Source organism: Dendrobates tinctorius, unplaced genomic scaffold (genome assembly GCF_039654945.1).
Source record: "Dendrobates tinctorius isolate UK_male_01 unplaced genomic scaffold, ASM3965494v1 ptg000270l, whole genome shotgun sequence".
In the NCBI taxonomy this organism is placed as follows: domain Eukaryota; kingdom Metazoa; phylum Chordata; class Amphibia; order Anura; family Dendrobatidae; genus Dendrobates; species Dendrobates tinctorius.
Window position 1 is genome coordinate 10,538,378 of NW_027361937.1, and position 23,438 is coordinate 10,561,815.

The following is a 23,438-nucleotide window of genomic DNA, read 5'->3' on the forward strand; positions in this document are numbered from 1 at the left end:
CGCCTTCGCTCACCCGTGGAACTTCGGACTGGCATACGCCTTTCCACCAATTTCCCCAATACCGAAAACTCTACAAAAGGTCAGAACAGACGGGGTCAACACTATGCTGATCGCCCCTCTCTGGCCAAAAAGGAGCTGGTTCAGAGCCCTAAATCTGATGAACTCAGAGGGCCCCCTGATCCTGCCCATGGACCACGACCTTCTACATCAAGGTCCCATCCTTCACCCGATTCCCCACAGCTTAAGCTTGGCAGCCTGGTTTCTGAAACCACATTCCTGAAAGCCAGAGGCCTCTCAGATGCAGTGATATGTACCTTACAAAAAAGTAGGAAACCAATCACAAATGCCATATATTCCAAAATATGGAAGACTTTTTCAGCATGGTACAGATCCACTTCTATAGATCCCTTCCACCCCAACTTGACAAAGATCCTAGACTTCCTACAAGACGGCTTATCCAAGGGTCTGAAACCAAGCACCTTGAGGGTCCAAGTATCAGCCCTAAGTTCTTTCTTCGATCAAAACCTAGCAGAGCATCGATGGATCAAGAGGTTTGTCAGCAGCTTCCAGAATCCATCCAAATAAATCCAACATGGTCCCAGCATGGGACCTGAATATAGTACTAAAGGGTCTAACGAACCCTCCATTTGAACCTATCGACCAGGCCCAGATAGATAAACTATCCTGGAAAACAGCACTACTCGTAGCCCTTAAAACGGCAAGAAGAGTGGGCGAAATTCAGGCTCTGTCCATCAGAGAGCCCTATCTAACAATTCTGGATGATAGACTAATTTTCCGGCTAGACCCTTCCTTTGTGCCAAAAGTGTCTTCGGATTTCCACAGATCCCAGGAAATAATACTGCCCTCCTTCTGTGACAACCCAAGGGATGAGAGGGGAATGGGATTACATTCACTTGACGTCCGGCGAGCAGTCCTGATCTATTTGGAAGAGACAAAACTCTGGAGGAAACATCAGAATCTCTTTGTTCAATATGGCGGACCGAACAAGGGGAAGAAAGCATTCAAAAGCTCCCTAGCTAACTGGATCACAAAAGCAATCACGGCCGCTTATAAAAACCAGGATCTACCTCCTCCCGGTATCCCTGAAAGCCCACTCCACTAGAGCTGTCTCTGTCTCCTGGGCAGGAAAAGCTAATGCATCCATTGTGCAGATCTGCAAGGCTGCGACCTGGTCTTCAGTCCATACCTTCACTAGGCATTATAGATTAGATCTTTTGTCAGTACGAGATCTAGCCTTTGGCAGGAAAGTACTGCAATCTGTGGTCCCTCCCTAAACCATTATTCTTTGGTATACCTCCTGTGTGCTGTCGTGGAGGGGATTAGAGAAAATAGAACTACACTTACCGGTAGTTGGGTTTCTAAGTCCCTCCACGACAGCACGGGTAATTTCGCCCCCTAACAAAATTTTGTTCGTGTCACTTATGTGAATAAATAATATTTCAAGCATTCACTCTATGTGGTCCTTGGAAAACACTGGGGATTAGAGGAAGGGGAGGGCTATTTAACCTCTTGTTTCCTGTCCCTAATCAGGATGGGGAGGCAACCTCCTGTGTGCTGTCGTGGAGGGTCTTAGAAACCCAACTACCGGTAAGTGTAGTTCTATTTTTTGTTCAATTTGTTTTTAGTAATCAATATTGAAAATACAAAAAAACATAACATACGACTAAATATAGTATCATCAAATAAGTCATGCAGGCTTTAACAAAACTTTTAATGATAAAAATATTCATGCGGAAATATAAACAGGTCGCTCAACATTGCAGCTGCAAAAAAAAGACCTAAATTTTCATATCAGCAAATGAAAGATTATTCTGAAAATTCCAACATAGAGGTGAGAATTAGGGAAACACTAAATAAAAAAGTTTTTTTTTTTTTTTTTTTGGGGGGGGGGGGGGGGGATTAGAAGGGAGAAGAGGGATGAAAGAGGAGTGGGTTTAACAGGGAGAAGGTGCATGGAAAAAAGGAGGGTGGGAAAGATGAGGGAAATGAGGCTACAATCTTGAGGCAAGCACACAGCAACATTTTTTTTTTTTTTTTTTTTTAAAGGCAACTATGATCTGGATTATTCCAGAGCGGAAGCTGCTATTTGTAGCGCCCCTCTATGTCCATATTCGGTATTGGGTCATCAGGGTTGTCAATTTCAAACTATTTTTTTAGGGCTGTCTCTCTGAGTGATCACATTTCCAGTGATCACTGGAGGGAGGGGGCTGCGCTGTACCCTATGAGGGAGGGGGCGCTGCGCTGTACCCTATGAGGGAGGGGGCGCTGCGCTGTACCCTATGAGGGAGGGGGCGCTGCGCTGTACCCTATGAGGGAGGGGGCGCTGCGCTGTACCCTATGAGGGAGGGGGCGCTGCGCTGTACCCTATGAGGGAGGGGCGCTGCGCTGTACCCTATGAGGGAGGGGCGCTGCGCTGTACCCTATGAGGGAGGGGGCGCTGCGCTGTACCCTATGAGGGAGGGGGCGCTGCGCTGTACCCTATGAGGGAGGGGGCGCTGCGCTGTACCCTATGAGGGAGGGGGCGCTGCTGCGCTGTACCCTATGAGGGAGGGGGCGCTGCTGCGCTATACCCTATGAGGGAGGGGGCGCTGCTGCGCTATACCCTATGAGGGAGGGGGCGCTGCTGCGCTATACCCTATGAGGGAGGGGGCGCTGCTGCGCTATACCCTATGAGGGAGGGGGAGCTGCTGCGCTATACCCTATGAGGGAGGGGGAGCTGCTGCGCTATACCCTATGAGGGAGGGGGAGCTGCTGCGCTATACCCTATGAGGGAGGGGGAGCTGCTGCGCTATACCCTATGAGGGAGGGGGCGCTGCATTATACCCTATGAGGGAGGGGGCGCTGCATTATACCCTATGAGGGGGTGGCGCTGCATTATACCCTATGAGGGGGTGGCGCTGTATTATACCCTATGAGGGCTGCTTTATATTCTATGAGGGGGCTACCCCAACCCCTGCTACATAATTAAGACATGTACTACCTTATATTATACCCTGGTATTAGTGTGTTTTACCACACAGTTGGTGGTCTTGTATTTATTTCTATGTAGCTACATAGTGGGCCCCAAGAATGATTTTCTCTGGTGGGCCCAAGGTGCCCCAGTCCGACGCTTGCATACAGGTCTATTTGCATGCATGTTTTGGGCCTCGGTATAAATTGTGGAAAAACTCTAAACCGGGCAGTACGTGACATTGTAGTTCTTTCTGGAGTAAGTCATAGAGCGCCTTACCAAAGCGGTGGAAGGTCTGGCTCAATGCGGTGCACTGTCTAGGTAGCGCATGTCCTCAGTGGAGTAGGTATATAATGTGTTTTTCTGTAACACATAGTAGGAAAAGTAAAGAGCGTATTGTTGGATTATTGCCTTATTCTGACTGGTAAAGCAGCTTATTGACTTCTTGAGAAGTCATAATTTTGCATACACCTAACCCTGGTGAGTCCGAAAACGTGACGTTAATCTTCAAATACTTCCTCTTTATTGGCTTCTCTTAACACCCCAGTTCCTGGCATTACTCCCAGAGAGCTTGACAACCTCCAATTAGTGCCCACCGTCACAGTGGCCATAGTGCCGCCGGCATTTCTTCAGTTACTTATTGCACGGCTCATACATTCTCTGGATTCATTATATCATTGCTCAACTCTGACCCCTCGTGTTTTTTTTTCTTTTTTTCTTTTTTTGTATTTCCTTCCCTATTTTTTTATAAACAGCAGAGAGTCTTTGTCCCCAGCCAGTTTTATTACACACAGGGCAGCAAGGAAGATTTCTTAGTATTTTTCTCAGTCTCAATTGCTCTATGAGACAAAATAAGGTCAAACGCGAGGATGAGGTTAAAAGATTTTGACTTTTTTTTTTTTTTAATAAATGCACTTATGTTACTGACAAAATGAGATCACTGAGCATCCTTCAGTGAGCTTATCCTGACTGGAGAAAGTATCCTTTCTCCATTTTTCTTCTGAGCTCCTCTCAGCTGATTTATAGAGCACATGAAAGTTGAGCTGAACTTTGTGGTAAGAAATAAGCAGAGAGGAGCTTAGAAGAGGGAATGAAAGGACTGTAAACTTTCAAATAAGAGCAAGCTCTCTGATGGATTCTCAATTTACTCATTCTGGAGCCTGCAAATATTAAAGTCAGTCTCTAAGGAAAACAGAGGTCCTCCATCTGCAACACTATTTTCTGAATATATTGATATTTTTCTCTACACAGCGCCAAAATGTCCGACTTATGGGCAGACATTTATAACAATGCAAAGCTGCTTGAGGAAACAGCCCCCATTGCTATTGATACAGCCCTCCTGCAAGGAATAATTATGAGAACGAAGGAAAGTCCAAATTCATCAGATGTAAGTAATGGAGGTCATAAATGCTGCTGTTTATTGGTCTAGTTGGTTTCAGGGAACTTGTCATTTGAAAAACCGCTATTAACCTGCTGATATGGGGTTAATCTACAGATTAAGGCTATGTGCACACGTTGCGGAATTCCCGTGGAAGTTACCGCGGGAATTCCAGAATTCCATTCTGCGGGAAAACCGCATTTTAAATTCCCGCGATTTTCCCGCGTTAAAACTAGCGATTTGCAAGTGTAATCAGCTTGCAGAATGCAAAGATCTGTAACATCGCTTGGAAAACTGACAGATAGTCACACTCATCAAACACAGTGTTTGATGAGTGTGACCAACTTTTTACTATTGAGGCCGCCTATGCAGCATCAGTAGTAAAAAGATCTAATGTTAAAAATAATAAAAAAAAATTGGTGTTTTTCTCACCTTCCGACGTTCCGCGCAGCGTTCCCGATCATCGCGATGCTGCCGGCAGGTCCCATTCCCAGCGATGCATTGCGCCAATGACCTTTGATGACGTCACGGTCTCGCGAGACCGCTAAGGTGTCGTGAGTCCGCGACTTTATCAAAGGTCGTTGGTGCAATGCATCGCTGGGAACGGGACCTGCCGGCAGCATCGCTGAGGCCTGGTGATGCTGCGAGGGACATCGGAAGGTGAGAATATGAAACATTCCTATGTGGGCGAAATCGCCGCGATTCCCCAAAATTAATTAGCAGGCTGCGGATTTTCCCGTGGCGGAATCACATAGGATTGCATAAGATGCTGTTTTTTTGCGTTTTCGTGGCAAAATCGTGCATTTAAAATCGTCTCGAAAACGCAAAAAAAACGCTACGTGTGAACACAGCCTAATAGTGTTCTAAAGCTGCACTGAGAGCCCCGCTGGCGGAAGGAAATGAGCGCCCACCGCTCAGTACATAATGAGCAGCAGCTGCTGTAACCTGCTATGGCGCTGACTGACATCCGGCTCTGCTGTGCATCAATGTAAATGTCTGATATGGTCATCACTTTTATGACCAAATGAATCCCTAGGATAAGTCCTCAATGTGTGGACTCCCGACGGGACCCAGAAGAATCTGACCCTTCTTTGCTATATTGAGACATAGTAGTATCCATGTGCAAGTAGATGTGTCAGAGCAGAGCTGCAGTAACAGATATAGCTGCATTCGTATGGACGCTGTCATCTCAGACACTGCAGTAAAGTCCCATCCTCTGGTGATCAGTGGATGACAATCGCGCATCCGTTAGTGATGATCATAAGATTAGGTTATACTGTAGATGTTATATCCCTGAAAACACCCTAAAACTTATGATCTTTCAGCAGTATTTGATATTTTTTCCCATTAGTTAATGGTCTGTTGATTTGAGCAGTGTGTCATCGGATATATTTATGATGACATGCTGGTCAAGTCACCCGAGTGCTGCAGTCAATCGCAGGTCTCAGCTGTTGGAACGGCGGCATCAACTCTTTGTCTCACTGCAGACCATGAAGCAGTCTGCTCTGCATCCATCTGGGTGCTAATAGGTGAGCATCTTTTATTCCTTAAAAAAAACAAAACACAGCAAATACATAGATGAAGCCATAGGTTAGACATATTTTCCAAAACATCTGTAACATGAACAAGAATCCACTCTTTGTCCTTGTTTCGTCCAATTTTAATATTCATAGGAAGGTGAGAAAAGAGTAGAACTTCAGACATTAAGAAAAAGACAAAAAGAGAAGAGTAGACGGGCAAAAATGAAGTGTGAAGCAAGGAAAAAAGGGGTGTGAATGGGAGGGAGAGAGTTGAATATCTTTTAATTTTTCTATTTTACAATCTAAGTCACTGGGATTTTTTTTTTTTTGTGGGTGAGGGGTCAGGACAACAGCTGTGATTCATAGAATAATTGAATGTTAGAGTTGGAAGGGACTTTCAGGGTCATCGTGTCCAACCCCCTGCTCAGTGCAGTGCAGGATTCACTAAACAATCTCGGACAGATGTCTGTCCAGCCTCTGTTTGATGACCTCCATTTAAGAAGAACTCACCATCTCTTGTGGCAGCCTGTTCTACTCATTGATCACCCTCACTGTCCAAAAGTCTGCATCTTCTACCTTTCAGTTTCATCTCATTGCTTCTCGTTTTCAATGTGAAAATGAGAATAAGGATGATCCCTTTACACTGTGACATCCCTTCAGATATTTGTAGACTGCTATTAATTTTCCTTTAACCTTCTTTTTTGCAAGCTTAAAATTTCCAGATCCTTTATTTATTCATCATAGGACATACTTTGCTGTCCGCTCATCATCCTGGTAGCTCTTCTCTGAACTTGCTCCAGTTTTTCATTGTTTTTTTTTAAAATGTGTTGCTCAGAACGGGACACAGTATTTCAGATGACACCTGACCAAGAAGGAGTAGAGGGGGATAATGACTTCACGTGATCTAGACTCCATACTTCTCTTAATACATCCTAGAACTGTTTGCCTTTTTTTCTGCTGCATCACACTGTTGACTCATGTGCAGTCTATGATCTATTAGCATACCAAAGTCTTTTTCACAAGTGCTGTTGCTTAGTTCTATTCCTCCAATTCTGTAGAGGGAATTTTCATTTTTCTTGCCCTGATGTAGAAACTTGCATTTCTCCCTGTTAAATACCATTCTATTAGTCACTGCCCATTGTTCAAGCTTATCTAGATCCTTCTGAATCTTTTCTCTCATCTAGTGTTAGTTATTCCTCCTAGCTTTGCATTGTCTGCATATTTGATTAGTTTACCTTCAGTTCCCTTATCTAGATCATTTATAAAAATGTTGAACACTGGAGCCAGGGCAGAGCCTTGTAGTACCCCACTTGAGGATGTACAATCATTTATTACCACTTACCACTCTTTGATTTTGATCATTGAGCCAGTTATGAATCCACCTAACATTAGACTTGTCAATCCCATACTTGGTCATTTTTCAATAAGTATAGTATAAGGTACTTTTCTGAAGTCGAGATATAGTATATCTACCGCATTTCCCTGATCCACCTAGTCAGTGAATCCATCATATAAGGAAATTAGGTTAGTCTGGCATGACTTATTTGCTACAAACACATGTTGGCTCTGGTTAATTAACTGTATTCTTATCCAAGTACTTATATGCTGTTTAATAAATTGTTCAAAGATCTTTCCTGGTATAGAAATGAGGCTGACTGGCATTTTCTGGCACCATCTTCTTTCCTTTTTTGAAGATGGGGACAACATTTGCCCTTCTTCAATGTTCTTGGATGTCCCCTGTTCTCCGGGATTTTTCAAAGATTCTGGCTAATGGTTCTGCAATTTTCTCTAACTCTTTCAGTACTCTAGGATGTAATTTATCTGGAACAGGAGATTTAAATTCATGTAAATTAGGTAAGTGCTACCTTGCCATCTCTCTGTTTATGGATAGTGTGGATTCTTTTATTCCTTCGATGGCACCCTGAAGATCAGTTGATGTTACAATTGCTTTCTTAAAAAACACAGATGCAAAATAGGAATTTAAAAGTTCAGTCTTCTCAACATCATTTTTGACCACTTCACCCTTTTTATCCTGTAAAAATCCCATAGCACCTTTCACTTTTTTCTTTTGCTTTTGACATACCCTCAAAATCCTTTTTTACTGCCTTTGGTCTCCCTTGCAAGCCTTGCTTCATTACTGGATTTAGCTCTTCTAGCGCTTGCCTTGCATTTCGTGCACACAGCATTGTATTCTTCTTTAGATATGCCACCCTCTTTAGATTTAATATACATTTCTTTTTTCCTTTTCAATAAGTGATTAAGTTCTATGTTCATCCAACCTCGTCTCTTAAAATGCTTCCAATTCTTCCTCCTTTTCAGGATTACCTATTGTGCAGTGAGAATTTCATTTAGCAAAATCTCCCATCCTTCTTGGACATTTCTGTCCTTTAGAACATCCAGCCATTGGACCTTTCCTACCCTCTTTCGGAGTCCATTAAAATCTGCCTTTGTGAAGTCCAACCTTAAAGTCTGAGTCCTCGCTGGTCTTCCTCCTCTTTTAATCCAAAATTTGAGGATAGCATGATTGCTTTCTAAATTGCCAGCCACCTTTACTTCCTCAACCATTTCCTCCCTATTGGTAAGAATTGGGTCCAAGATTGCAGATCCTCTTGTTCTCTCTTCTATCTTTTGAAAGATAAAGTTGTCAGCAAGAGAAGATAAGAATTTTCTGGACCCGTTACTTTTGTCTGAGAGAGATTCCCAACAAATATCTGGATAGTTAAAAATCTCTTATCACTGTCGTACTTTTTTGAGAACAGGGACATTTGATGTAAAAAGAGTTCATCCATATCTTCAGTCCAGATGGTCTATAGTAAACACTTACAATAGTATCCTTTCTGTTCTTCTCTCCTTGTATTCTTACCCAAACAGTTTCTGTAGAGCTACCAGTCTCTGAAGCATGGATCTCTGTGGACATATACCGTTTCCTAACACACAATGCACACCTCCTCCCTTCTTGTTAATCTTGTTTCTAATAAATACATTGTAGCTTTCAAGGTTTGTATTCCAATCATGTCTATCATCCCACCAAGTTTCATTGATGCCTATGGCCTGTTTCACACATCAGTTTTTTTGGTCAGTCAAAATCCGCTAAAATGGCGGATAACGGATCCGTTACTGTACTGACCACAACGTTTGGCATCGGACCGTTATTTTAATGGATCCGTCAAGGGAAGAATTTTAAAGGAACTGCTGCCGGGGGAAGGAGAGAGAGAGATTTTTCAGCTCTTAGGGTTAAATTTGCAGCTGAGTGACGTCTTTCGGGCATGCGCAGTGAGAAATGCGGATCCGGCTGCCCGAAAAAACGTTGCATGGTCGGTTCGGGCATGTCGGCGGACGTCAAAATTTTGGAGGATCCGCAAAAAAACGGATCCAACGGATGGCCATCCATCAAGATACGCCGGTAATGCAACTAAATGGGAAAAAAACGGATCCGCCAAGAAAAATGGTGGATCCGTTTTTTTGCAAAACGGCGGATTTTGACTGATGGACACAAACGGATCTGTGAAACAGGCCTATGACATCATATATCTCTGTTAGCAGCTCCAATTTTCCTTGTTTGTTTCCCATGCTCTGTGCATTTGTATAGCCACATTTTAGTTTGTAGTTGGTATTTCTTGCTCCTCTGTTTTCATTTCAGGGGTGTTGTGAAAAAATAGTTTACATTGCATAGCAGTAAGTTACCAATATATAGTAAGGTACTACCGTAAATAGCTAAGCAAGGCTAAGTATGGGATAGGTATATAACTATTTATTCTTATCTTCCCTGTGTATTAGGTAGTGAATTTTGCTCCTTTCTCTTTGCTTCCTTCTCCTGTACCGAGAGCCCTTTTTGAGCAAGCAAAATCAGTCCAAGAAGATTTTAATCTGCTGGTGGATCGTCTCAGCCAGAACCCCTCATTCCTGGAAAATACACTTTCAAGGTATGGAAAATGCTGCAGTCAACGCTCTTATATTAATACTCAAATCTGTACTTGAATTGTAGTTAAAAGGATTCTGTACAGGTGTTGCCAAACTTTTAACTACACCTTCCCACCTACTAGTTTTCCCTCTATCTCCACTGTTCTCTGGTTCTATGAAATGAGAGCTGTCAATCAAAGAAGGGGGGGTTGAGATACATGGAACACAAGTAGGTGGGAAGGGACACTTAAATGTTTCACCACTGCAAGGGTGGACCAAGCACCTGTATTTGGTTTGAACAGACATTTTCTGCTGAAAAACTCATTTTAGGCTGTGTACCCACGTTGCGGATTGTATGCGTTTTTGCCGCATTTTTCGCCATGAAAATGCTGCAAAAATGCATACAGAACGCACCCCATGCATTCCTATGGCATTCCGCACCTGCTGTGCTAATGCTGCATTTTTTTTCCGCCGCAGAGTCGCATAGCGGAAAAAAACCGCTACGTCATCAAAGGTCTTGGTCGCAAGGCATCGCTCGCTGGGAACGGGAGCATCGCTGAGGCCTGGGGACGCTGCGTGGGACGCCGAAAGCATAGTTTATCACGATTTTTTATTTTTCTTTTTATTATTTTTAACATTCTGTCTTTTAAAGTTGGTCACACTTGTCAAACACTATGTTTGACGAGTGTTACCAACCTGTCAATCACATTCCAAGCGATGCTTCAAATCGTTTGGAATGCGCTTGAATTCCGGACTCGAAAATCGCGGGAAAAATGCTTGTTTTCGCAGGAAAAACGCATGCGAATTTGGTCATGAGCCTGCATGCTTCTATAGGTCATTGCTGTAGTCCCTGGTTAACCCATAACTATCTGTAAACATAAGATAAACATCAACTGAACCTGCTGACTTCCAAATGTCTGTGGAAAATAGAGATTTTGAACATGTTGGTTGTCCATCCCCTAAAATAAGCATGTATACCTTATTAGCAGGCTAATCATGTTTATGGTGGAGTCAGGAGAAAGTTATATGGCCAGCTTGTTTTTAATCAGAAACATATTGTCCTTATAGTAAATTTGGGGAAAAATTAAAAATATTATGGCTATTAACAGGACAACCCCCATATCATAAATTTGCTGAATATGAGCTGATCATCGGTGTCAGCAGTGCCACCAGTGACTGCTATGGCAGGCATCTCCCCAACAAACTTTTTTCCTTCCCTCTTAAGGGCATGTCACACTAAGAGATATCGCTAGCAATATCGCTATAACTAGTGACGTTATAGCGATATTGCTAGCGATATCTCTGTGTCTGATACTTACCAGCGACCGGCTCCCCCGCTGGTTATCGCTGATCGCGCGAGAACGTTCAGGACTGTTTCTCGTCGTCAGCTTCCTGTGGCGCTTCCTGCTGTGATGACGAGCGATGCGTGGAGCCGGGCGGGAGGATGCAGGATCGCCTGGTGTGACAGGTAAGTAGCGACCCCCGTCCCCAGCGATGTCGCTATTGAGATCTGCCTATGTGGCAGCTCACTAGCGACCACTTAGCGATGTACCAGCGATCCTGACCGCGTCATATTGCTGGTCGGGATCGCTGGTACATCGCTAAGTGTGACAGTACCTTTATTGATAAGTAAAATGTTACTCTGTTGTCTCATGTTCTATTATATATATGGCTCAGCCAGCAGTACCATATTTTCAGTAGATGAAGAGGCATTTTTTTTTTTTTGCAATATATTAACCCAGTTCACATTTTCTTCTACATTAACACGTCTTTTCTTAAAATAATCCCCTTTTGTATTATGTTCTAGCACCATAAAAGTGGACGACTTCATAGAGCAGCTTTTCAAGATTTATAGACACGTGCTGAATGAAGGCTTGGCTCAGGTCGATCACCTTTCTTTATAAAAATCCATGAAGCTACCTGTTGCTGACATATCATTTCGAAAAGTAACCATGCTGTCTCTATTTTTCAGACTGTGTTTTTAGGCATTAATCGATCAGATTACATGTTTGACTGCAGAGAGGATGGCACCACGGCTCTGAAACAGATTGAGATTAATACTATTGCTGCTAGTTTTGGTGGACTCTCATCTCGGACTCCTGCAGTGCACCAGTAAGAATGCCAGACAAATGATATTTACCTTTATTACAGTGAATGCCTAATTTAAAAAAAACAAACAAATAAAAACATAGTATACCTTATTAGACAACAGAGTAAATAAAGGAGGTCTTTTACAGTGTCTTGAAAAAGTATTCATACTCTGTGAGCTTTTCCAGTTTTTTTACGTTACACTCAAACTTAAATATATTTTATTGGTATTTTATGTGGTATACCAACACAAAGTAGCAAGTATTAGTGAGCTGTAAAGGACAGGATGAGTGTTTTTTTGAAAATTGTGCCATGCATTTGTATTCAACCCCCTGAGTCAATACTTCGTAGGACTATCTTTTTCTGGAATTACTGTGGCAAGCCTTTTGCAGTATGTCTTTACGAGCTGCACATCTAGAAACTGACATTTTTGCCCATTTTTCTTTGCAAACTAGCTCTAACTTAGAGAGATTGATGGAGGCATCTATGAAGAGCAATTTTCATGTCTTGCCACAGATTCTCAGTGGGTTTTAGGACTGTGACTGGGCCAATCCTACTCATGAATATGCTTTGATCTAAACCATCTATTGTAGCTCTGGCAGTATGATTAGGGTTGTTGTCCTGCTGGAAGGTGAACCTACACTTCAGTATCAAGTCTTTTGCAGAATCTTAACAGGTTTTCCTCCAAGATTGCCCTGTATTTAGCTCCATCCATCTTACCATCAGCTCTAACCAGCTTCCCTGTCACTGCTGAAGAAAAGCATCTCCACAGCATGATGCTGCCACCACCATGTGTGATGGTGGGGATGCTGTTTTTACAGTGCTATACGGTGTTAGTTTTCCACTATAAATAACGTTTTGCATTCAGCCCAAAATATACTACTTTATTCTCATCTGACCAGAGCACCGTCTTCCATATGCTACCTGTGTCCCCTACATTGCTTTTTGTAAACTGCAAATGGGACTTCTTATGGTTTGCTATCAAAAATGGCTTTCTTGTTGCCATGCTTCCATAAAGTCTAGATTTGTGGAGTATGCGACTAAAAGTTGTCCTGTCAACAGATTCTCCCACCTGAGATGTGGATCTCTGGAGCTCCTCCAGAGTGACCATGGGCCCTCTTGTCTGCTTCTCCAACTAGTCCTCTCCTTGCTTGGGATGTCAGTTTAGATGTACGACTATGTTTTGGTAGGTTTGCAGTTGTGCCAAACGCCTTCCATTTTTGGTTGGTGGATTGAACAGTGCTTCGTGATATTGCAAGCATTGTGAGATGTTCAGAGCTTGGACTATTTAATTTTAATTTTATTTTTTTTTTAATAACCTAATCCTGCTTTACTGTTCTCCACAACTTTATCCCTGACCTCTTTGGTGTGTTCCTTGGTTTTTGTGATGCTGTTTGATCACTAATGCTCTCAAACAAACCTTTGAGACCTTCACAGAACAGCTGCAAGCATACTGAGAATAAATTACACCCAGGTCGACTCAATTTACTAATTATGGGACTTCTGGAGGTAATTAGTCACTCAGGATTTTATTTAGGAGTATCAGATTAGAGAGGGCTGAATACAATTACATGTCATAATTTTCAGATTTACATTTTAAAATACTGTATTTTTCGAACTATAAGACAGACTCACTCCAGGATTAGAGAGAAAAAAAAAAAAGTTTTCCTATTGATTAAAACTTCCCCAGCACTGTAAAGTTGAGGGCTCATTTTCACTAATTTTAAAATGTCCTAGTGTAGAATATGGAGGTAATAAATCTATTGTTGTTTTTTATCTGCAGTGTGTATTATAAAATGAGCTGGCTGCAGTGTATAGTCATGATATGCTGCGCTGTCTAATAATGAAGTTCACTGCAGCTACTGCTGCCTCGCTTTTCATTATAGCTGACCATCAATAATAAGATCCCCCTACCTCTGGCCAATTATATGATATAAGGGACCTTGATTAGCGTTAACTTAAGCTACATAGTACCCTATTACCTGCATGCTGGGATTTTAGTGGTTCACAGTTGCATAGCAAATAAGAAAATTGATCAGCATGGAACAGTGATCCAATATTCAGTCAATCCAAGTACTGACTATATGGTGCCTTATTATTAATTTTAATAATTTTAAGCACAAACTGTAAAAAAATAGCATTTTATATTTAATCTATTCTTTTATTTCTAAACACTGTTTTTCGGTGATTCCATTGTATCCCCGTTCATACTGCACCCACACACACAAATGATACACCATTTGAAAGATAAACTTGCCCACTTCAGCAAGAAAATAGCCAAACAAACCACACATCACGATTTGATCACAAAATACAGTTTAAACATTATTTTTCATATACCTGCAGTAAGCAAAAATGACCTGCAGGTGGCACCACAGTACCCCAAAGCACACTACCAACACATTTGTATGCATGCACTGCTTTTTCGGGGATTACTTTGCCACACACACACACACACACACACACACACACACACACACACACACAATACACCATTTGAAAGGTAAACTTGCTCCCTTCAGCAAGAAAACAGCCAAACAAACCACACATTTACGTTTCTATCACTAAATATAGTTTAAACATTCATTTTCATTAACCTGCATGGGGCACCTCAACTGCAAGACTTTTTTTGGCCTCTACTTATCAAACCAATTTATTGTATTACCAATCTACATATATAAATACCTGTCTGTGTTCATCAGCTCATGAAATACATTTACATTTGACCAGCTTGCTTTTTCTGAAATTACCTGCGCCCCCGACGACCAATGTGCGAAAATTTTACACTGGCCAAGCTAGTAAAAGCTATATTTTAATTGCATATCTATTCCCTCTTTCCTCTCCCTACATTATATGCACATATAGAAACACAACCCCCACCCACCCACATCTTGCAGATTCTGATTGGGACGGGACTGGTGGCTGCATGAGCTGAGCAGCTGAAAGACCTTCCACACAACTAACTCAAGGACCTTTCAGGTTATGTGATCAGTGACCTGAAAGGTCCTTGAATTAATCATGTAGAAGGTCCTTTAGATGCTCAGCTCGTGTAGCCTCCGATCAGGTTCTGGTAAGCTTCCGCTCCTGCTCTACACCAATCAAAGCTTTATTACTTCTCTGGAGACGCTGCAGAGAGCCTTAACACTTACTGATAGGATTCCACATATGATTGCACGAAGTTCCAGCAGGAGAACACTTTATTATCGGTTTACTGCCAAGAAATCCTTTGAAGAAATGTGGATTATACAAAGTGGACAACCCCCCTTTTAAGATATTTGCCATTTGTTTAGTACCAATGCTTCTGATCCCTTTTTTTGCAGGCGATAACCAATTACATTGTCAGCATATTTAGTTGGGAGGCTCATTGTCATATATGAGATGTTGAGAATGTATTTTAGTAAAGGAGGCAGCTTTGGACTCATGCAGTTGTGACCAGAGGGTCTGAGATTTGCACAAATTTTATGCACAGTTATACCTTTACTATATGTTTCAGTTTCTATATTAAAACAGGTAAGCAAAGAATAATCACATGCATTTTTTTGGACAGTTAACTTTTTTCACCTTGTAAGTGAAGCTCTGTATTTCTGTAGACATGTTTTGAAGACACTTGGAAGACAGGAAGAAGCTTGTAAAATTCTGCCAAACAACCCATCCCTTGGGATAGCCCGAGGGATTGCCAAGGCCTGGGAACTATATGGATCGCCAAGGTAAGTCTTGCATGTAAAGCTTGCAGTTAAACATTTACTATAGTTGTTAAATAATTGACGAAGCCACCTTCCGGTGGCGACACGCGTTGGGCATCTCCACAAGCTCCCCCTATTAGAGCGGTATTGTATTGGAACAGTGCGTGCAGGATTATTCCCTGAGATTTTCTAAGGCCTCTTTCACACTTCCGTTTTTGACCATCAGTCAAAATCCGCCAGGTTTTGAAAAAAAAACGTATCCGCCATTTTTTTTCTGCGGATCCGTTTTTTTCCCCATTGAGTTGCATTACTGACGGATGTTGACGGATGGCCATCCGTTGGATCCGTTTTTGTGAGGATCCGCCAAATTTTTGGCATCGGCCGGCATGCCTGGACGGACCTTGCAACGTTTTTTTGTTGTTGGATCCGCATTTTCCATTGCGCATGCCCGGAGAAAGGAAGTCAGGGAGAAAATTAACCCTGAAATCCTTTCTGGCGGACGAAAAAAATTCACTCTCTCACTCTCTCACTCTCCATTCTGCGGAATCGTCAAAAAACGGATCCTGTGGCATCCGTTCACAACAGTTAGGAACGGATCCGCCTTTTTGGCGGATTTTAACTGACACAAAAAACTGATGTGTGAAAGAGGCCTTAGCCTGAAAGAAGGACTGATTATCCTGTGTGCACACTTTGCGGATCCGCAGCGTTTCTGGCCCTGCGGGTCCGCAGCAGTTCCTGCTGCTTTGTACAGTACCATTCTTTGCATTAGTAAAACCAAAAACGCTGTGCACATGCTGCGGATTTTTCCGCGGGTTACAAACCGCAGCATGTCACAAACCGCAGCATGTCAATTCTTTGTGCGGATTCCGCTGCGGTTTCACACCTTCACCATTGTGATGTGTGAAACCGCAGGGCTAATCCGCAGGTAAACCGCAGGTATTTTGACCTCCGGATTTACCTGCAGATTTTTCAAAATCCGCGTGGAAAAATCCGCAGCACTTCCAACTACGTGTGCACATAGCCTTAGGCAACTCTTATTGGTGCCCTGATCTATTTTTAATGTGTTTTTGCCTGCATGCTGTACCTTCTGACTGTCTCTCTTTACCATTACATGTGGCTCTTATTTATGATTATAGTGGCCCATTCATTTCCATGGGCATTGCTAGTAAATAATTTTTCCATTTGGGCATTTCTATAAGTCTTCACTATTGAGTGGTATTATACTGGGACATTGCGTGCAAGATTTACGCCTAGATTTTGTGTGACATTCAGTCTCTTTTTTTCTGGTGATTTTTATCAGCGTCTGGATCTATTCTTAGTGTGTTCTTGCCTGCATTCGATATTTTTTTGAATGTTTAGTTATACCAGCACATTTGGCTATTGACTAAGATCACGGTGGCCCATTCATTTCCATGGCCACTGCTAGCAAAATGTTTCATGTAGGTCTCTTTTGCATTGCCACACATTTACTATTAGGCATGCTTATTTTCTTTTCATTTATATGAGGCGTTCTACAACATTTTGCACATGAATAATATATTGTGTTATCTTAGTGCTCAATTTATGTTTCAGCCACTTATATCATATTCATTATTGCTCTCATAGGGGTGTGTCTTTAGGGCTTTATTATGAGCCATTTTTGGTGTTTTGTGTATATGTCATCTTTATGACTTTTAAATGTTTTTATATGGTGTTGTCTATGTGTACCTAATAAAGATAAAAGAAACCACAAAAGCGCGCCCATAGGGCTTTACCAGATATAATAAGTAAAAATTGAATTGTTCAGGCTACTCACCCTCAGAGGCTGTGTAACGCCACAACTACTAAACGCTCAATCCCATATAATGAAGCTGCAGCAGGAGGGTGTAGACAGACAGCGTCTGCTTCCATTACTCAAAGAGGAGATCCCAAAAGGGAAAAAAAAACACCTGGTTCCCGCGCTGCTATACTTCAAACCTCAAATGGAGGAAATCCAGTCGATTCTAGGAGTAGGTTCCAATATCAATGCTTTATTTCATGGTACATACAAAGACAACGCGTTTCGAGGTCCAGTCCATGACCTCTTCCTCAGGTCAGATGTACTAAAAGTCAATAGGACTGTTAGTGTCCATAAGGGCAAATCTTCCCTCTAGAAATTTAACCACTTGGAGATTCCTTCTAAGGCCGGAGTCATACTAGCGCATAGCATCTGATGCAATATGCTAATGACCCTCAGCTCCAGCTCTGCTGAGATGGAGAGCCGAATCTGCATGAGAAAATAATTGCAGATCTGACCCATGGATTAACACTGGGTTGAGTGCTATGCCATGTTTTATCGCATAGCACTCAGCCGAGTTATACGGCAGTGTGACTCCGGCCTAAGGGTATGTGCACACGTTGCGGATTCTACCGCGGATTTTTCTGAACAAAATCCGCATCTCTAGGCAGAAAACGCAGGTGTGTTTTTGCCGCGGATTTGATGCGTTTTTTCAGTGCGGTTTTGCCTGCGGATTTCTATGCGTTTTTGTAAGCTAAATAAAGATATCTTATTTAACAAAAAAAAAAGATTTGTAATGTCATTTCTGGCCAACCTGCTCTTTTACATTTGTCCAACCCACACTACATGACAGACAGACAGACAGACAGACAGACAGACAGACAGACAGACCTATCCATCCCATATCTATCTATACACTTCAGTGGCTTATGTACGGTAGAGCAGGGACCCATCAGGGGAGGTCACCTTGCCGTGGGTGATGGGCTTACATGAATTGGCCAATTTGTGCACTAAGAACCTTCATTTTCATCTTACTGTAAGTTTAAAAAAAAATTTTGAAAATTTTTTTTGAGGATTATTATCCAAATTGAATGGTTTTAATGTGTTTCTGTGTTTTCACATGGCCTAGATTCATGCACATATGCTGCTGTATTCTTTTTTTTCTATATTGTGCAGTTCTTGCAGCTTGCATGTGTTCACATTAGGAGGTGCTGGTCGGTCCTTTTTTTTTTCTCCATATATTTCCATAGATATATCCATGTTTATTAATGCACAATATTTTGTTTTAAAAAAAAATGGCAATTTTCTGCGCTAGAGGGGGAAAGTCGATGGCTGGGGGCCAATATTTGTAGCCTGCGAAAGGGGGTAAGACCCATGGCCCCTTCCCAGGCTATGAATATCAGCCCGCGGCTGTCTGCATAGCCTTTACTGGCATTAAAATAGGGGGACCCCCCAAAAAAAGACGTGGGGTCCCCCCTATATTTTGTAGCCAGAAAGGCTACGCAGACAGCTGCAGGCTGATATTCATAGCCTAGGAAGGGGCCATGGATATTGCCCCCCCCCGGCTACAAATACCAGCCCAAAGTAGCCCCAGAAATGGCGCATCTATAAGATGCGCCAATTCTGGCACTTAGCCCCTCCCTTCCAACTCCCGTGTAGCAGTGGGATATGGGGTAATAAGGGATTAATGTCACTTTGCTATTGTAAGGTGACATTAAGCCCGGTTAATAATGAAGAGATGTCAATAAGACACCTATCCATTATTAATCTTTTGAAAGGGTTAAAAAAATACACACACACACACACACACACACACATATCAATAAAGTATTTTAATGAAATAAAAGACAACAAGGTTTTCATCTTTTTATTGTACTCCCAGATCCAAGCGGCGCCCTCGGTCTCCTATAATAAACCAACCATATACTCCCTGTCCGACACAGTCCAATTAATAATGAGTGTCCCACGACGATCTTCCCTATAGAACAGTGACATCAGGTGATGTCCCTGCTCTATAGGGCCTCCCAGTGATGGACTGACAGGAGACAATGGCTCCTGCAGTGCAGCACTGAGGTTACCTGAGTTCAGTGTCTCACTTTACAACAATGCTGCGTGAGAATTAGGGTTAGAGTTACGGGACCTCTTTCCCGGCGGAGGGATACACAGCAGAGGATTACCTCCGCCTGTCATTTCATCGCTGGAGCCCCTGGAGAGCGGTCACATCAGCTCATGTGGCAGCTCTCCACTGGAGATCGTCGTGGGACCCTCGTTGTTATTTGAACTACGGCGGAAAGGTAAGTATAGGTTGGTTTATTTTGTTCTTGTTACAGGTGATCGAGGGCTTCGGGGAATTAGGTGATTGGTGAGTATGTACTCTGTTATGTGCTGTATGTTATTTTTATGTTATGTTGTGTGTTCTGTATGTTGTGGTTGTTTTTTTTGTTTGTTTTTTTTTACATTCACCACATTAGCTGAATGATGGGACTACTATTGTCCCATCATTGGCTAATGTGTCACTTACTGTCAGTGTAGCAGGCATAGCCCGATGGCCCTTGTACCGGCTATGTAGGAGACCCCTGCACAGCCCGACGACCCCCGCACAGCCACGGCAGACCCCTGCACAGCCCGGGCAAACCCCCCCCCCTCCCCCACACACTGCCCCGGGAGACCCCCTCACGGCCCGATGACCCCCGCAGCCCCCCCGCACACACACACAGGCCCATACACGCACACAGTCACCGTCCACACTCTATACCCCCCCCCGCCCGATCTGCAGCGTTTCATCCGCAGCAAAACCGCAGATCTTTTTTAGACCTGCGGTTTTGCTGTGGATCAATGCAAGTCAATGGGTGCAGAAACGCTGCTGATCCGTACAAAGAATTGACATGCTGCGGAAATGAACCCGCAGCATTTCCGCGCGGATTTTTCTGCAGCATGTGCACAGCGTTTTTCAAATTACATAGACTTTAATGCTACTGTACAACGCAGGAGATTCTGCTGCGGACCCGCAGGGCCAAATCCGCTGCGGATCCGCGGTAGAATCCGCAACGTTTGCACACACCCTAAGAGTCATAACTGTTTTTAATTTTTCCATCGACATACCCATTTGAAGGCTTGTTGGTTTCTGTTTTTTGTGGGATAAGTTGTATTTTTCAATGACCCTACCTGTTTTTACCATACAATGTACTGAAAAATGGGGGAAAAAAATTCCAAGGTGGAATTTGTAAAAAATAAGTCAGCAATTCCAACGTTCTTTTTTTGGCCTTCGACTTTACTGTGTTGATCTTCTGGTAAAAGTGTTTTGTTTAAAAAAAAAAAAAAAAAAATATATATATATATATATATATATATATATATATATATATATATATATATATATATATATATATATATATATATATTTTTTTTTTATTTTTTTTTTTAAACAAAACACATATATATATATATATATATATATATATATATATATATATATATATATATATATTCATATTCAAAAGAAAAAAGTTGGTTGCTCCATTTGCCATATTCTGAGAGCTGTAACTTTTTTTTATTCTTCAGTTAATTTATTTGTGGGGGCAGATGGGGTAGCCTTTTTTAAACGAATTGAATGTTTTTAGGTTTTATCTGATGGATATGTGTGTGTTAGTACCAGATATGTTTATTTTTTTATTTTTTTTTTACTTTGCAACTTTTGGAAAAAGAGGGTTGATTTTAAATATTTTTTTTTTTCTTTATATATACTTATCTAAAAATATTTTTAAATAGTTCTTAGAAAAGAAGTAAGAGAATAACTTGCTAATCCCTGGAGGCCAAATCAGTGGGCCCTTCAGTGATCCCATGATTGGGGCTCTGGAGTGTTAGGGTATATGCACACGCTGCGGATTTTGCTGTGGGTCCGCAGCAGAATCTGCTGCGTTGTAAAGTACCCTTTTACTCTATGTAAAATGGAAGCCGCAGTGCACATGCTGCGGAATTTTCCGTGCGGTTTTGCTGCGGGTTCAAATCCGCAGAAAGAATTGACATGTCACTTCTTTTCTGCGGACTCCGCTGCGGTTTGCCATCTCCTCCATTGTAGAGGTGATAAACCGCAGGGCAAAACCACAGCCTAATCCGCAGGTCTTTTGACCTGAAATTTACCTGCGGATTTTACAAAATCCACGGGGAGAAATCCGCAGCACCTAAAAACTGTGTGCGCATACCCTTATAGTCTTCGCGTTCTCAACCTCCGCTCCATTCATTGTCATAGAGACTATCGGAGAAAGTAGTGGAGTAAAGTGTTTGGCTTTCTACAACGTCCCTACAGGTGGAGCAGAAGTCAAGCAGGTGCACGTCTGCTAATTTCAAAGTTGGGAATGCAGACCCTCGTTTTCATGCACAATGCGTATCGAAAATGTCTTGATTGATAAGGACGTCTAAGATTATATCTGGAAAAGTGACAGGAAGACGGATCTAAAAAAGTCTGCTTAACTAATAATATGACACCAGAATCTCCATTGCATGGACAGCTTCACTATTTTGTGGTTGCTGAGACATGCCTTACTTTTTTGCAGCTGTGTATTCGTCAGCTATGTGTAAAATTAGAGGTACACCTTAACCCTATGTTACATGCTAGGACAGAGTATATGGAGCCTTGTCCTCTCCCATACACACTAAATGTTGGCAACAGCTGCAATAATAGACAACTCTGATCCCAGTTACTTCTTAGATGCCACAGTTAATTGTGTCCGCAGCATCTGAACGATTTATATACCACAATGCCTTTTTTTTTTTTTAATTCATTATATGGTAGATCAAATGGTGCAATTAAGAAATTGAATTTGTCCTGCAATCAACAAGCCCATATTGTTCTATGTTGATGATAAAATTAGAATGTTGTGGTTCTTTGAAAGCAGCTATGAGAAAACATAAGTGAGATAAAAAAAAAATTAATGTGGGTATTATGTTGGCTATCTGTAGGCTCCACTCTTCTATGAGAATTGTTTTTTTCTTTTTTTCTTTTCAGGGCTGTGGTCATGTTTTTGGTTGAGAACTTACAGAGAAACATCTTTGATCACCGTTACATCGAGAATGAGTTGTGGAGCAGGTAATAATTATTTTAGATTAAAAAAAACACTTTGCCACCGATAAAATAACACAGGTTATAGATTTAACAATATTCATGTTCTCCGTGATATCAAAAGTGATCTGTTGTGAATAGAGATGGGCGAACCCAAACCTTAAAGTTGAAGGTCTGTATCGGACACCTGCTGTACGGGCACAGACTTCACCAGGAAGTCCGTTTTACTTTTTGGGTTTGGCACACCGAACTCCAGCAGGTCTGATCGGCAGTAAGATTAATACTGCTAGTCAGACAGCTGTGGCCCACTCACTGTCTTGTGACAGTGTGAGGCCGCAGCTGTGACTGGAGGTAAAAAGTGTGTTTTTTTTTGTTTGTTTTTTAGCACAACTATAGGATTAGTAATGGATAGCCGTTTTATAGACGCCTCTCCATTACTAAGCTGTGGACTTCATGTCACACGACAATACAAAGGGGCCATCAACTCCACAAATGAACCCCACTTGCCATCACCATCGGGCTTACGTTGTCATTTGATATTGTGGGAACTGCGGCTCTATAATCGGTGGTAATTATTTCACTTACTATCAGAGGCAGTGTTTACCGCGTTGTCATGCACATGACAGCATGGCTAACACTGGATGCTTGCCCCCCCCCCCCCCATTCAAGTGAATAGGGTCCAGGTTCGGGTACTGTTCTGGTACCTGAACCAAACTTTTTTTTATAACTGTTCGGTGGAACCCACCGGACCTGAACATCCAAGCGTTCACCCATCAGTAGTTGTGAATGTTAAAAATAATCGCCATAAAGGTATAATTGGGAGATGTAGCATATTTCATTCTATGAGACCACATGTGGAAAGATTTCTCCGATGACAAGAATATTGTTTCTAATTTTCTTACATACTGTAGGTTGGTGACACGTCACTCTTATAGTTCATGTCTTCATTGTATTTGTGCTAATTACTATCTGTTTGCCTACCCCATGAATGCGATTGTGGAAGTGCCCTGTGGTTGGTTTTGACTAGTAGTTTGCTCGTTGGCTGTTCTATGAACTGACTGCGGATCATAGCATTTGTAAATG

General features: G+C 42.1%; 1 protein-coding gene across 9 annotated transcripts in view; it reads left to right on the forward strand.

Moving 5' to 3' along the window:
- Nucleotides 1-23,438, forward strand: part of GSS (glutathione synthetase) — a 162,277-nt gene that overhangs the window by 86,903 nt on the left and 51,936 nt on the right. For 7 of the 9 annotated variants that reach the window (XM_073559428.1, XM_073559424.1, XM_073559429.1 and 4 more), the window contains 6 exons: nt 4,223-4,358; nt 9,647-9,792; nt 11,577-11,652; nt 11,742-11,881; nt 15,448-15,564; nt 22,302-22,382. In XM_073559428.1, the coding sequence (XP_073415529.1) occupies nt 4,230-4,358; nt 9,647-9,792; nt 11,577-11,652; nt 11,742-11,881; nt 15,448-15,564; nt 22,302-22,382 (689 nt within the window). In that variant the 5' untranslated portion in view covers nt 4,223-4,229. Of the gene's footprint in view, nt 1-4,220; nt 4,359-9,646; nt 9,793-11,576; nt 11,653-11,741; nt 11,882-15,447; nt 15,565-22,301; nt 22,383-23,438 lie in introns of all 9 variants that reach the window. The other 2 variants (XM_073559426.1, XM_073559427.1) reach the window with 1 other exon arrangement.